The sequence below is a fragment of the Melanostigma gelatinosum genome, assembly GCF_949748355.1.
Source record: "Melanostigma gelatinosum genome assembly, chromosome: 15".
Lineage (NCBI taxonomy): Eukaryota > Metazoa > Chordata > Actinopteri > Perciformes > Zoarcidae > Melanostigma > Melanostigma gelatinosum.
In genome coordinates, this window is record NC_136648.1 from 17,692,265 (window position 1) to 17,707,240 (window position 14,976).

Below are 14,976 nucleotides of genomic sequence, written 5' to 3' on the forward strand. Positions count from 1 at the left end.
TCACAAAGAAATAAGCGTTGTCAGGCTTTAGCTACACATACAGGCCTTGCTATCAAGGTACAGGTAAGTAGTTGTGTGTTGCTTGTGGGTGTTTGTGGGGTATCATCACACCTTAGCACAAGGATTTCTCATTCATGCCATATAGAATTATGTAAATATATAACACCTCACAACCAAAGGACCTATATTATTATTATATTATTAACCTTGACACCTGTGTGACTACCAAATAAAAACATGACTTGAAGTATTGACAGGACTTTTATTGGAGACTTGAGACAGTGAATGCATGTTGAAGAACATTTTACAAAACTGTGTTTAGAACAAGATTGTACTTGTTTTTGACACTGGCAAAGCATGACTTGGACAACCAATTACTATTCTTGCATATTTTTAGGTTGTAGCACCTATGATCATGATCTTTGTCAGTATAAGCTATATCTATATGCAACATAAGCTTAGCTAAACAGCTATGTTTACAACAATAAATATTTGTGAAGTGTCGAGTCAGTGTTCTACAATCAGTGGCGAACATCGTGACGGACCTCGTCCTCATCCTCGATTTCATCTTCTTCATATTCGCCCATCTCATCAACAGTGGCATCCTGGTACTGCTGATACTCAGACACCAGGTCATTCATGTTGCTCTCAGCCTCGGTGAACTCCATCTCATCCATTCCCTCGCCCGTGTACCAGTGGAGGAAGGCCTTTCGGCGGAACATGGCCGTGAACTGCTCAGAGATCCTTCTGAACAGCTCCTGGATGGCCGTGCTGTTGCCAATGAAGGTGGCGGACATTTTGAGGCCACGGGGAGGGATGTCGCAAACGGCGGTCTTGACATTGTTGGGAATCCATTCAACAAAGTAGCTGCTGTTCTTGTTCTGTATGTTCAACATCTGCTCATCCACTTCCTTCATTGACATACGGCCGCGGAAGATGGCTGCCACGGTGAGGTAGCGTCCGTGGCGAGGGTCACAGGCCGCCATCATGTTCTTGGCATCGAACATTTGCTGTGTGAGCTCTGGCACGGAGAGGGCGCGATACTGCTGACTGCCCCTGCTGGTGAGGGGCGCAAAGCCCGGCATGAAGAAATGCAAGCGGGGGAAGGGCACCATGTTGACAGCCAGCTTACGGAGGTCAGCGTTGAGTTGGCCAGGGAAGCGGAGACAGGTGGTCACCCCACTCATGGTGGCTGACACCAGGTGGTTGAGGTCTCCGTAGGTAGGTGTGGTCAACTTCAGGGTGCGGAAGCAAATATCGTACAGGGCCTCATTGTCAATGCTGAAGGTCTCGTCTGTGTTCTCCACTAGCTGGTGGACAGAGAGAGTGGCGTTGTAAGGCTCCACCACAGTGTCAGACACCTTTGGGGAAGGCATGACACTGAAGGTGTTCATGATGCGGTCAGGGTACTCCTCGCGGATCTTGCTGATGAGCAGTGTACCCATTCCTGAACCTGTGCCTCCCCCCAGTGAGTGGGTGAGCTGAAAGCCCTGGAGGCAGTCGCAGTTCTCAGACTCTTTCCTCACCACGTCCATTACCGAGTCCACCAGCTCAGCTCCCTCGGTGTAGTGACCCTTGGCCCAGTTATTTCCTGCTCCACTTTGACCTGTATGATGCATATAATGTTGAAAGACAAATAATGTTGGACAAATAATGGTGCCACTTTCTGCTAAGGCATACTTTACGGGCGTATTGTAACAAATGTCTTCATTGATGGGTTGCCATAATAATTCGTATAGACATTCATAGTCCCTAGAGGATGAGCCGAATCAATTTGGTGATCCCATAACTTTACCTCTAATGCCACCATTAGATTGACATTTGTGGTTTTGAGTGAAATGTCTCAAAAACTGTTGTATGTATTGCCATGAATTTTGTTTTGGACATTCATGTTAGAAGATTAATTCTAATCAGCCCCAGCTGTACTTTGTATTAAGTGCCACTTATTACAGTAAATTGTACATGGCTAAAACGCTGAATTAAATGGTGAATATGGTAAACATCTACTAAACATCAACATTGTTATTGTTAGCATGTTGCAATGCTGACATTAGCATTTAGCTCAAATAGGTGGAGCCTGACAGAGCCGCTATTATGGCTGGTTAACAAACTGGCAACCCTAATGTTTTTCTTCGAGTGGTAACTTCATATTTAAATGTCATTTTATGCTGTAAATTGATATTCAATTCAATAAAATGTATTTTGTACAGCCCAAAATCACAAATTTGCCTCAGAGGGCTTTACAATCTGTCACATGAACATACTTTGGCGAAACACCTCAATGCTGATGTTAATTTTGACATTTCTTACTCAGTTCATGGTTGAAAATGGCTTGAAACACTGTCTACGTTTTGAAATCAGCCCTAATCTTGCACAGCACAAGCCTGTTCTCATCTTTTCTGTGGATTGGAAATTGGTGGTTTCATCTCTCAGCCGCTTGACCATTTTTTCAACACATTCTCACTCCTAACACGTCAAATACCAATGCTCGTCAGTGGCCCTAAGCTTCATACTATGACCCTCTAGGCAGCCCTTCAGACGTGTCAGGGACAGTGTGTATGTTTCTACTCCTTACTACGTCTTTTCAAAATAAACTTCTGTGTTAAGTTAAGGTTCAGGCAACAAAACCACTGAGTCAGGTTAAGAAAAAGAGTCGGGTCGACATTAACTTGACTGACTCGAGACTCATTTGTTTTGCACGGGACACAAACAGCAGCTTCCTGGACAAAGGTCCTGTTTGTTTGACCCATCCACCTTATTTAAAAGAAATATGCATTGGGTGGGCTGTGGCTCAGGCCTCGGTGTGAAGTTACATTTTAATGAATTATTATGATCTGTAACGCATTAATTAATAAATCATGTATTAACCATTAATGAAGCTATTTCTTACAACATATTCATGACAACCTTTGTAAAGTTCTCACTGAAATACCTTAAGTTATTGATTATAAATGAGAAATTCTGAAAATTAAGCATGTGTCATTTTTAGTAAAAGTACATTCGTTCTTTAGCTCTTTAATAATCGAGACATGTAAATGGATCCCTGGTAAACGATAATTTAACGGAGAGTCATGCTGTAGAGTTTATTGGCCCCTGATTCCTCATTTGTGAGCAGCACTGCAGCATCACCTCCTTGTCGATTTATTTTTCGCTGAGTCACCACGAGAGCTGTCTCAGACTGACTCAGCTGCACATAGACAATGCCTCACACTGCTGGCACGTCGCTGAGAGGCTGCAGAGGCTTCGTGCTGGAAATACGCAGTGCTGTCAAGCCCTCAGTTGAAACTAAGCACAGCTCCATAGGATATGACAGCGGCTGCTGACACACAACTTACACTGTATGTGCAGTTGCTTCAGGGTGAGTGGTGACATTGTGATGTATTGTCCACTCACCAAAGATAAAGTTGTCAGGCCTGAACAGTTGTCCGAATGGGCCCGAGCGTACCGAATCCATGGTTCCTGGCTCCAGGTCGACCAGAATGGCACGAGGGACATATTTGCTGCCTTTGGACCAAAACAAGAGCAGAAGATAGAGGGACAGAGAGAGGTAATGGATGGAAGGGTGGAGTAAGATATCACCAGTCTCAGTACATGGTGTCAGAACATCTGTAGTCAACCACGGAAGAAATTCCTTTCACATTTTCGGATACTGGGGTTTAAATACAGCAGTGCTGTTTGCTGATGTAATCTTTTAGGACGGTAAACAGTCTTTTGTTTAAAGGACAATACAGCCTGTCCATCAAGCTGGATGTTAATGCACCTTACTTTGTTCCTCTTTCTTCGTCTGTAACCCTTCTTGCAAGCAAACTGCTGCTGCACAGCTTATTCTAGACCAGTGGGGCTTTATATATTGCAAGCTCTGCAGAGTGCATTTAAACAAAGCATTCGACCCATACCTTTTCTCTCTCTTATATTGCCCGGTTAAGTCTTAATGTTGCTTGCCTCTGTACATCTGCCATTCTATTCTCTGAACTTCTAAGGATAGATTTATTGACGAGATGCTCAGTCGATACACATTCAGTAGTGACCCAGTAGGTGACACTGCTGCAACATGGAAACAAAGGATCAATAATGCTCGCTGCTAGGAAATAGATTAGTGGTGGATGTTAATAGTGTATGCTGTTTCGGCCTATATGCGCCTTTCATTTAGGCAAAGCGGATGAGCGATTTCAATTTTGTGTACACATGGATTGTGATTTGCTGTCTGACATGCATCAGTTCAAAGACCGTATCGCTGGACACACAGCTGCATGATTCGTTTGCACGGCAGCTGTGAGGAACGACACGTAATGCATTTGGAACGACCTTCAATGTACAATTTAACAATCAGACACTGAGATGAGACCGAGGCACAATGGGCTCGGGGTCAGCTATACAGAGACTGCAGATACCTGTGCTCCCTGGAGAGAGAGAGAGAGAGAGAGAGAGAGAGAGAGAGAGAGAGAGAGAGAGAGAGAGAGAGAGAGAGAGAGAGAGAGAGAGAGAGAGAGATTTTAGCAGATTCACTGTCCTAATTTCCCCTGCACTCAGTGGGACCTACTGTACCCTTGCAGCTAAATTAGTGACATGTGCAAACTGTGGCATTAAAATGAGGTCTGTGAAGCACGAGGTCATGCAAGAACAATTAGCAATGTAAACAAAGCTTAAAATGTGGTGGTCAATTATTCAGATGCAGACATTTGGATACTTTTAAACAAACCTGCACACTTTATTTTTTTTATTTTTTACCTGAAGCCTCGTTGTAGTAGACATTTATCCTCTCCAGCTGCAGGTCACTGTCACCTTGGTAACTACCGGTGGGATCGATGCCATGCTCATCACTTATCACCTCCCAGAACTAAGACGGGACAAACGGGATCATAAGAGGAGCTGCAATCGTGGGACTCAATACGCGACATAACATGGTGTGAGAACGCGTTAGGTGCGCACATCAGGCCTTTCACTAAATGCGCGACATTTTGTTTGGTGACAAAATGTCGCGCAGCAAAAGGCAGCCACATCACTGCACAGCCCACCTAAACCGCACCCTGCACATATATAAACAAGAAATAGTCCATCTCAAACTGAACAAAATACAAAAAATATATATATATTTAGTTATTTACATATGCCCAGGAGACGCCAATCGTATTATTTAATTGACTCGAGTCGATAAATTATTCCGTATTAAAATACAATGACGGGAATATTCCTCTTCCTAAATTGAATTGTAACATTCATACCTTCGCTCCAATCTGATTTCCACACTGTCCAGCCTGGAGATGAACAATTTCCCTCATGGTGTGCTACGGATGCGGGCAGAGTGCGTTCTGTCTCGACTTCCCCGGCGTCCAGTCTTTGGTCTCTTGCCGCTGCGTTTCTCAAAATCTGCACTGCCTCATTTCCAGGGCGAGTGTTGAGCCGGACGTGCTGCTGGTCAGATGACGCGACACACTGCGCAGCATCTCAATTCCCCGGGTCAGCCAATAGGAGCGCCCCAGTTTGATGCAGTGGGGATCCTGCTGCATCGTCTCCTCTGACATCACCCCGGTCCCATACAGGGAAAATGTTGCCATGCTTTCTTTGCTGGTCTGAGGTGGCTTTCTCTGCCAGGAAATATCAACCTTCATGATACTGAAGGCTGCAGTTCTACATGTGGTACAGGTTCATGAGGTTCAGGAGCAGCTGTGAGGTACACCTCTATTTAAAAAAGATGCTCCTATGAGTTGAGAAAATACTACAGCCAGGGCTGGATTAACTCGCGAGGGGACCCTGGAGGCAAAGATGAGCTGTGGGCGTCAGAGTCGCAGAAACCAAACTATTTTTAACGCTGCTATATTTTATATATGTCAGTTGTGATTACGTATACGTTAGCAAATTATCAACTAAAGTGTCATATCGTGCATAGGGTCATAAAGGGGGGGGGGGGGGGGCATGTTGTAATCTTAATTAAATTGTACAATATGTTTCCCATGGGAGTTAATTAAGTCCTGATGGGCAGGTTGCCTCTGCCATCAGTGATGACTGGGTCTGAATGGGTGAATGCTGACATGTAGTGTAAAAGCGCTTCGAGTGGTCAGAAGACTAGGAGGACGCTGTACAAACGCAAGTCCATTTACCATTTACCATTTCTTACTCTTGACCACAGTTGAACGTCTCGTCTCTCGTCCTCATTAAAGTCCATGCTTGCATTATCGCGCAAGCCAATGGAGACGCTCATTTTTGTGCTTGTTGACAGTTTAAACCATGAGTGAGGTGTCTGATACATTTCCAGAGACCAGCTGCTTTTTCATACAGTGTCATACAGTACCCCCCCCCCCTCACTTCTCACATGAATCCTGTGCCCTTTGATTTGTGGACATACATTAATAGTTACATTATTGGATAACTAACCCCTGTTTGGTCTGAAACCCATTTCTTCATAGCATTGTGGTTACTGAAATAATTCTGGACTATATTACGCAACAACATGCCATGTTTGTGGACATAAATAAGTGTGAGCTGTGCGGAGAGGTCTGGGTGTGGGCAGATGAAAGACTGGAAAACAAGCAAACAAAAACGATTAAAACAAAGTCACATCCACTCATCTCGAATGAGATCTTCTACCAGGAGTGGGACGACCTGCTTCATGACTCTTTATTTATACAATTAGTACAGCGGATAAGCGCTTAGATTATAAATGGGCATTTTATGAGAAAAGCATGAAAGTAATAACTTAGTTAGTATATACCACAAGGTTTATTTTCAGATGACTAGGCTAGCGTCAGAAGGGTGTTGTACAGTAGTGCAGTGATTGGTGTAGATTGTAGTGCCAGCAGCTTCAACAATTTGTGGTAAAATGGAGCCAAGGATGTTCACCCCCATGAGATCTCAAGTACACCTAACGTTAGGAGAAAGAAAACAAAGATCTCATCATGTTGCAGTCGTATCACAACCACATTCATCTGCCACTATACCCAGTTTCCCCCCTTGCGGTTGTCACTTATAAGTGTGTTTCAATTGACAACATAACTAGAGAAAGGTGAGCATGATTGGCTACAAATGAAACATGCCAGCGAGCTAAAGTTACATCATTAACTTGCCATAGATTGTTGTTTGTTCGCTTTGAATGGAGATAAAAGGTATTTCTGCCTGGCTGCTCAAACCTAAATCCCTGTAGGCGCTCTTTGTCAATGTTCAGGCTGTGCATCTGTGACTGAGATCTGTTCTTTTTATAACACCGTGAACAGCACAGGATCACATGGAATCTGGTCTTTTCCATTCTGATTTGGAGCCGATTCCATATGTAGTCCTAAATTAGACACAATCAGATTTTTTCCAATGATATTAAACTTCAGACTATTAAAAGTAGTCCTTGAAATCTGTTTCAGTGAGATTCTTTGTTGTTGTTCTTGTGCACATGCGTGTCACTTCAGCACTGTGACCAGTTCACACTGGAATCTGATATAAGCTATGTTTGACTTCTGTTAACATACTATGTGTTTCATTTTTCATGACTTTATGGGCATACTGTACTAAAACCTTTTGACATACCATACTATGATGTTTTAGGACATTTGTAGACTGTACTATAAACTATACTGTAACTGTGTTGAAATACTATCATATGACTTTTCAGACATACCTTTCTCTGCCTTTTTTCAACGTACTATATTTTGACTTTTGATTATTTCTTTGGACAAACTATGCTATGACTTTTTTAACATACACTAATATGAATTTTTTCAACATCATATGCTATGACAATTTTTTACACACTGTACAATGACTTTTCGACATACTATATTTTGACTTCGTTCAACATACGATACTATACTATGGCTGTTGCATAACCCTTCTCTACAAGCTATACTCTGACTTTTGCATGACTTTTTTCAAAATACTTTTTCAACATATGACAACACAATGACTTATTTTGTCAGACCATACTCCACCATCCTCTGATATTTTCATGACTTCTTTCAAAATGTGAATCTTTTGACATGCTATGGTATGATTTCTTTGAAGATACTATGTATCAATAACCTTTGAATTACTTTGATAGACCTATTAAAGGATGACATATTTTCATACTATACTTTGAAAGTTTATCTTCACACTATGCTACGATTTTTACTGTGACTTTTTTATATATAACTGACCTATTTTGGCTATTCTATTTTATTTTATTCTATAAAATCTTCTTCTTTGAACATACTACACTGACTTTTTAATGACTTTTACGACTTGACATACTTTGACTTTTTGGACGTCTAGACAATGACTTAATTCATCATACAATACTATTCAATGACTTTTGCATAACTTTAATTGACATTACTTTCTCGAAATACTTTACCTTGATGTATACTTTATACCTTATGATGATTTGTATGACTTTTTAAAGAAATCCAATACAATGTTTTAACAAACTGTTCTCTGACTTTATTCAACATGCTATACTTTTTTGTGACTTCTTTTGACACGCTAGACTATGACTTTTTACAAAGCTTACTAGAATCTTTTTTTTTTTTACTTTTTTGGAGATACTACTGTATACTATGACTTTTTCAACATATTGCACAATGAGTTTTTAACCCCGAAGTCTTTGTGCTTTCTCGCCTCGCAGGTTTCCATGGATCGTGGTCCTTCCTCCCACCATGGCCCTGCTGACACCCACTGCTAATATCATTTCTGTTACCAATACCATGACTGACTTTGCTTCTTCACCTGAGTGACTTTTTTCAACTTCCTATAGTATGCATTTTTTAAACTAACTACACAATAACTTTTTGGGATAAAGTAAACCAGGGGTGTTCAATGTTTTTCAGGGCAAGGACCCCCAAACTGATAGAGAGATGGAGCAGGGACCCCCGACAATATATATTGTATAAAATTGTGTTTTATGTTAAATGGGCCTAGTACCGTGTATAAACATACCTCTTTATTGTGCATTCAATACTAAGCTATTCAAACAATACACAGGTTCATATATTCATGTTTTCATTTTAAACAGGTACAGTGAGTAGCGTGACTTTCATAAACATACCGTGTCAGCTGACACCAATGTCAATATCAACGTTGTCTGTTAATTGCATGATAATCATGCACACAAGATATTCAAAATGATGTTTTCATTTTAAACGTGGAAACGAAAAATGAGTGATGGCCTATTAGTGCCACTGCCATGCATAAACATCCCTGTTATCTTTCATAAAATACTGAACTATTAAAATAATGGACAGATTTAGAGAACAAAAAAAAAATTGTTTTTATTTTCTAATCAACCAAAGATTTCGCGGACCCCCTGCAGTAGGCTACCTCCGCGGACCCCCTGTTGAAGACCTCTGAACTAAACTATGACAATTTTTTTTTCAACATACTATTATATGACTTTTTATTGACTTCTTTCAACATACTACACTATGCCTTTTTATCGAAATACTTAACTTCGACTTTTTTGACAAACAATATCAGCTTTTGCACTCCTGCCGATCCGCCACTCTATTTTTCTCTCTTTGTTCATGAGCCTGTACACTTTCTCACAATAATCTTGAATTTCTGCCTTGCATCATTGGGGTACATTTGACCGTTGGGTTGTTTGTTTACTCGCCCCAAACAGCCAAAGATGTTACCTTGTGTTTGCTGTTAAGCTAGCTAGTAACAGATGCAGCCATCAGTTTGTGTTTGTTTGTGTGGACGTTCAGCTTCTGATTGACCCCATCATTTAGAAGAAACTCCAGTTCTTGTATTTTCCTCCACACATGCTTAAGAAGCAGGTTCATGGGGCAGCTGTTCCTGCCTCAATCTTTTTTTCACACCTTTCTGCTGAGCTGCAGGCAGGCTGCTTGAATCTGAATCTTTTTGCATGACAGCACAAGGAGAGAGAGGAGGCGAGTCCAATACAGCCTTCTGAACAAGTGAATGGAAATGTCCCGTGTTTTTTTTGTTCTTTACAAATGTACTTTTTATTTTTTTATATATACACACAAGTGAAAAATAGTTGGCTGTTGCTTTGCCTGGGATCTACTTGTTATAAAATCAAGAACACACCGATATCAACAGTTGATCAATAAATAGTGGTTTATTTTAACAACAGGTATGGCTTATATACAAGTGCATTTATGTCTGTTAAAACAAAAACAAAATAAAACCAAACAATCAGAAATGATAAATGGTACAATCCATGGTTTTTTACATTCATCCAAATCTCCCATCAGGAGATTCTGAGTCACACGGTCGAGAGAAGCGACACCTGAACTGTGTACACTGGGGACTTCATATCTCTGAGAGTTTTATCCAAGTTCAAAATGATTCATCAGTCCATGTTACGATCTATGATCCTTCATCTTATTGACGCTGGGAGTTTCCACACATTTACTATTTACAAAGTCATAACACATTCGTCTTTTTTTTTGCTTTTCCACCGGGGCGATCGCCGTCTCCTAGTCCACCGTATCGCTGGTGCCAACGTTGCTTTTAGTGATTTTTTTACCTTAATTTTACTTCAATAAAATACTCCCATCAGCAACCTGAAAGAGCTGCATGAGAGTTGTGAAAATGGAAGCAACTGATCTTAGCGAAGACACTGGTCTGTGCTGTGTCAATGCCCAAACACTGGTGTTGCATGGGGGGGGGGGGGGGGGGGTAATGGCAATACACAGATTCATTTCTGCAATACGCACACTGAGACAGAGACCAACACTCACAGACAACGAGGACTCGGAGTAATGTGTAGCTACTGACCACTGCAGTCAACCCACGATGTACTGCAGACGCCAATAATTCATGATGAAAACCAGGGTCAACACCCTCTTCCACAGAGTCGATTACACGTGGGTCTATTGCAAAAGTGAATGTGCTATTTGAAAGTTATGTATTCAAAATCCCAGTTCCCTTTTTTCTTTACCGACAAGAAGCCAAGCTCCACCAAATTTGACATCACATGATTGCAGGGCATTGTGCTTTGAGGCTTAGCAGCATGGCATGTTAGGCTTTAAATGTTCATACGAATCTTTCACTAAACAGAAGTTTGTTGACTTGATGATCTATTAAAAGACCAATAAATCAATTGAAAAAAAGAGCTTCCATATGTTGAGTCAAAAGTGGAAAAAAGAAACACAAGCAGGTTTCTCCATCATTCAGATACCTAAACATATGTAGTGCCTTTGTCAGCGCACATTTGACTTAGATGAAAGCAGAAGAGGATATTGGTGAGTAATGTACCTTTAAGGTTCTTCATAAGTGTACCGCACGATTGCGTAGATAACACAAGCCATGGACTCCTGAATGACCCCTTAGACGATCACGAATACTCCCTGTATGAATGTTAACGAGTGTTTCATCACATCATTCAGTTGGCTCTTGAGTTTTACAGTAAAGTGTAATTATTATTGTTATTATTGTTGTTGTAAACAGTGATCTATCCGTAATCATACATCTTCCTCTGACAAATATTACAACCTCAAAAGCATGAAGTGTGTAGCGACAACTGTCACGTGACACACAAGTCAAGTATAATGCTCTCCACAGCTGGACAGTGTTTGTCATTTTAAGATCATGAGGTTTATCGAACTAGAAATAAAGATTTGACCTGCATTGAATCATTTAGCCTTTTTTATTGATTTATTTTTTTTAAAGTAAACTTAGTTGTGCATGTGAATACATGAACACATTGGCATACATGAACTATGTAAATGCCAGAACATGATTTCGAAAACACTGAACGTTCGCGATGCTGTGACAGTTGGCAGTCATATCAAACATGTCGTTTCAAAAATAGCTTTTTGTGACTTTTTACGGTTTGCGTTTAAAGGTTCGTTTCACTGACAAGTTCACAATTATTTTCATGCTTTGTCCCAACTGCAAAGAATAAGGTGGCACCACAGCGAGGTACCACAAATACTGTAAGAACGTGGTATAGCTCTGTACAATAAGGGCACGCCATGGGAGGTTATTCAAAATAATACTTTGAATTAAAAAGAAAAGACTGAATCAAGCTCAACAACTAATTATGCATTTACTTACAATATCACATTTACAGATAAAAGCATTTGCATCCCCTAAATTCCATCACGATTGGATAAAAAGTTTCTTCAAGCCAACAAAATATGGATCATTCGTCTCTCTCTAATATCGCTGATCATACAATGAACGTGTTGATGAAAAGCTATTTCGCAATCTCAATCTCTCAATTCATCAAATGATGATAGCTTTCAGTCTTTTATTCATTTGATTAACAATTTACTTCTATTATATTTCTGAACTTTGAAGAAGGGTTCACCTGATTCACTTAAATCCACATACAGTCTATGGCAGGGGACTGCACTTAACACGCAAATACTGTATTTATACTAATTTTTTGGCACTATATCTACATTTAATTTTGGTCAGAGTAGTTTTTGGTGTTTTATTCAGAAAAATCCCTCCAATTTTCAATTTCACCTCTGTAACTGCAAAAGAAACATGTTACACCATTCAGATTTGTTTTTGTCCATACAAGTAAGGCAATATTCATATGCAAATATGTTAGACGGACATTTCATTTGAGCAAAAGTACCAGTGATCTTTTTGTTTGTTTGTTTGTTTTTAGCATCATTTTATGTCTCACCAGTCCTCTTAGTGATTGTGGGTACAAGACTCTTGAAAATGACAGACAGTGATTTTCCATTCATTTACATTAAAGTAGTTTGAAGGCTGGTGATTTCCAGTGACATTCAAAAAGAGCAGAGGATACTGCCACATTGTCACAAAACAGCCCCTAGCACTCTCTCACTTGCGTGGCCTCGTTTATTGGCTAAATACAGGAAGGGAGGGGGGAGGGGGGGGGGCATTGAGAAACATACGGTATCTCTGTAAGACGCGTCTACTCAACTCCGGACGGGGACAATCTTCAGTCAGGGTCTGAAGTCTGAGTCGGGCAGTTGGTGCCCCCCATCCTCGCCCCTTTGTCGGTTATTTATGTGGCATGGGCTGCTTTCTCGTGCAACCATAAAGCGTCTTCTCCTGGCTGCAGCCACGCATCATAACGATTCCACGCCATTGACAGTGTTGTTTTCTGTGATGGCACTGTCACTGATGGAAAGGACACCAGAGTCTATGGGGGAGGAGACAGTGCAGTCCATTAGAGAGGAGGGAGTTGCTTCTGCGGAGCCTGAATCTGTGATGGGAGTTGGTGCTGGGGCAAGGGAAGCAGCTGAATCCTGCGCGGGCTGAACAGGCAGAGTGGTAGCTTCTGCAGAGGAGGTGTGCACAATGTCTGCGACGGGGAGAATGGTAGGAACAAGTTCAGTTGCGTTGACAGCATCTATGATAGGGGGAGTGGAAGAGGCCGCTGAGGACGTATGGCCTGGGTCAACGGGTGGAGGAGGAGTGGGGGAAGGGGGAACAGTGACTGGGCTCGGGGGAGTAGGGACACAAGGAGCTATGTCATCAACACAGGGAGAGGTAGGGTCCATCTGTGGCGGCTGAGGTTCTATCACAGGAGGTATGGGGGAAGGAGCAGATGTAGATTCTTCGACTATTTCTAACTGGGTGGGATTGTCCAAGTGTATGCTGATGGGGGGTGGTGGATCAGTGGAGAGGTTGTTATCAGTCATCGGAACAGGAGAGGGGCTTGGGGATGGAGGGGGGCTGCCATGCATAGATGGAGTGGGGCAGTCTGCTAAAGTGGTTTCTGTGACCTCGAGCAGAGGTGGGTCGAATTTCAGGCCAATATCGTCGATCTCATTTCCCTCCAGGTTGGGGGATTCTAACGTGGAGCTAGGCGGGGGTTCGATGATGGGTGTGGTGCAGATCAATAAGGAGGCGGGCACAGTTTGAAGGACGGGGGGAGTGAAACGGTCCAATGAGGGGGAAGGGGAATAGGCTGACTCTTTTGTGGTGGAAGGGCAAATCTCAGTCATCTCAAGAACAGCAGAAGCCGTCGGCGGCTCAGCAGATTTCAGGGCTATTGCTGGAGGTTCTTCGGCATCAACTAAAAGCGGGTCTGTGATGCATGGGAGATTGTGTAAAGGAGTGGAGGACAGCAGGTGCTCTTTACTGGCATGTATGATGCCACCTTTACCCAGGGCTGTGATGGGGGTTGTGGATAAAGATGCAAGCGAGTGGCCGTTGGGGTCTTTTGGCGGCGGCTTGCCGGGATGCACCTCCATGAACGCGGGAGCGGACACATCCACGACAGACGGAGCAGCAAGATCGTCAGCCGAAGAGGTGGTGGAGTCCATAGTGGCCACCGCGGTGGCGGCTGCCTTGTGAAGCGGCGTGTCGTGCACCCTGGTGTAGTCCCTGCTGCTCTCAGACTGAGGCAGCAAATGGCGCTGTTCTCCAGGTTTCCTCGGCGGAAGGAGAGGTTGACGGGTGTAGCTCTCGCCGTCGGCAAGGGTCTCGGGGAGGGGCTGGTAGCGCGTCTCGGGCAGCAGGAGAATGCAGATGATGCAGATGAGAGTGCAGCAGGCAAAGATAATGTGATGGAGGAAATAGCCCTTCTGATTGTGGAGCTCCATGATGGGTGCAGTCAGCATGCCGAAGCCGGCGCTGGCTAGGACCAGGCCCAGCCCACCACCCCTATGATGAGATGGAGAATGTTATCACGTGGTTGGATTTAAGATCACACATATCGAAATACCTCAGAAACCTTGTATAAGTCACTCAAATGAGAAGATGGTGGACTACAATTAAAGTACATCGTTATCTACATGTACTGAATTATAACCTCGTTCATTTCTATAAAAGGGAGCATCTTTTTTCCCTTCCCTCTTCTCTTGACACCTCAATGCCATTTTAGCAAACAGCAGCAGGGAGAGCTGAAGTACCACCAAATGCCCTCCTCCACATGCAGTCCTTTTCCTCTTCTGAAATTGCTTAACTTCACCACCAGAGGTCGCCTATGGGGCACAGTCAGCGAAAAACAACACCCCTTACATCACCCGAGATAATGAACATCCAGTGCTGTGTCATATACTCTCAAAGGGGGCGGCTAACTCGTACAAGATGTGGATTACATTTGACACTGAACCG

General features: G+C 42.5%; 2 protein-coding genes across 2 annotated transcripts in view; both read right to left on the bottom strand.

The window, feature by feature from the left end:
* Window positions 1–261: 261 nt before the first annotated feature.
* On the bottom strand, window positions 262–5,362 carry LOC306788742 (tubulin beta-2A chain). The gene is made up of 4 exons (XM_079284362.1): window positions 5,223–5,362; window positions 4,729–4,837; window positions 3,394–3,504; window positions 262–1,606 (listed from the first exon to the last, which is right to left on the bottom strand). Exons 1-4 carry the CDS (start codon window positions 5,277–5,279, stop codon window positions 522–524), a joined length of 1,362 nt encoding a protein of 453 aa, XP_079140488.1. The 5' UTR covers window positions 5,280–5,362; the 3' UTR covers window positions 262–521.
* Window positions 5,363–10,022: 4,660 nt separating this feature from the next.
* Window positions 10,023–14,976, bottom strand: part of LOC306789067 (solute carrier family 22 member 23-like) — a 31,849-nt gene continuing 26,895 nt past the window's right edge. The window contains exon 10 of the mRNA XM_079284839.1: window positions 10,023–14,523. Within this exon, the coding sequence (XP_079140965.1) occupies window positions 12,981–14,523 (1,543 nt within the window). The 3' untranslated portion in view covers window positions 10,023–12,980. The remainder of the gene's footprint in view (window positions 14,524–14,976) is intronic.

Coding starts and splice junctions, on each gene's coding strand:
- LOC306788742 (XM_079284362.1), bottom strand. CDS start 5,279: ATGAGGGAAATTGTTCATCTCCAGGCTGGACAGTGTGGAAATCAGATT. Junction 4,838..5,222: donor GAAATCAGATTGGAGCGAAG/GTATGAATGTTA, acceptor GTCCCGTCTTAG/TTCTGGGAGGTGATAAGTGA. Junction 1,607..3,393: donor GCCTGACAACTTTATCTTTG/GTGAGTGGACAA, acceptor TGCATCATACAG/GTCAAAGTGGAGCAGGAAAT.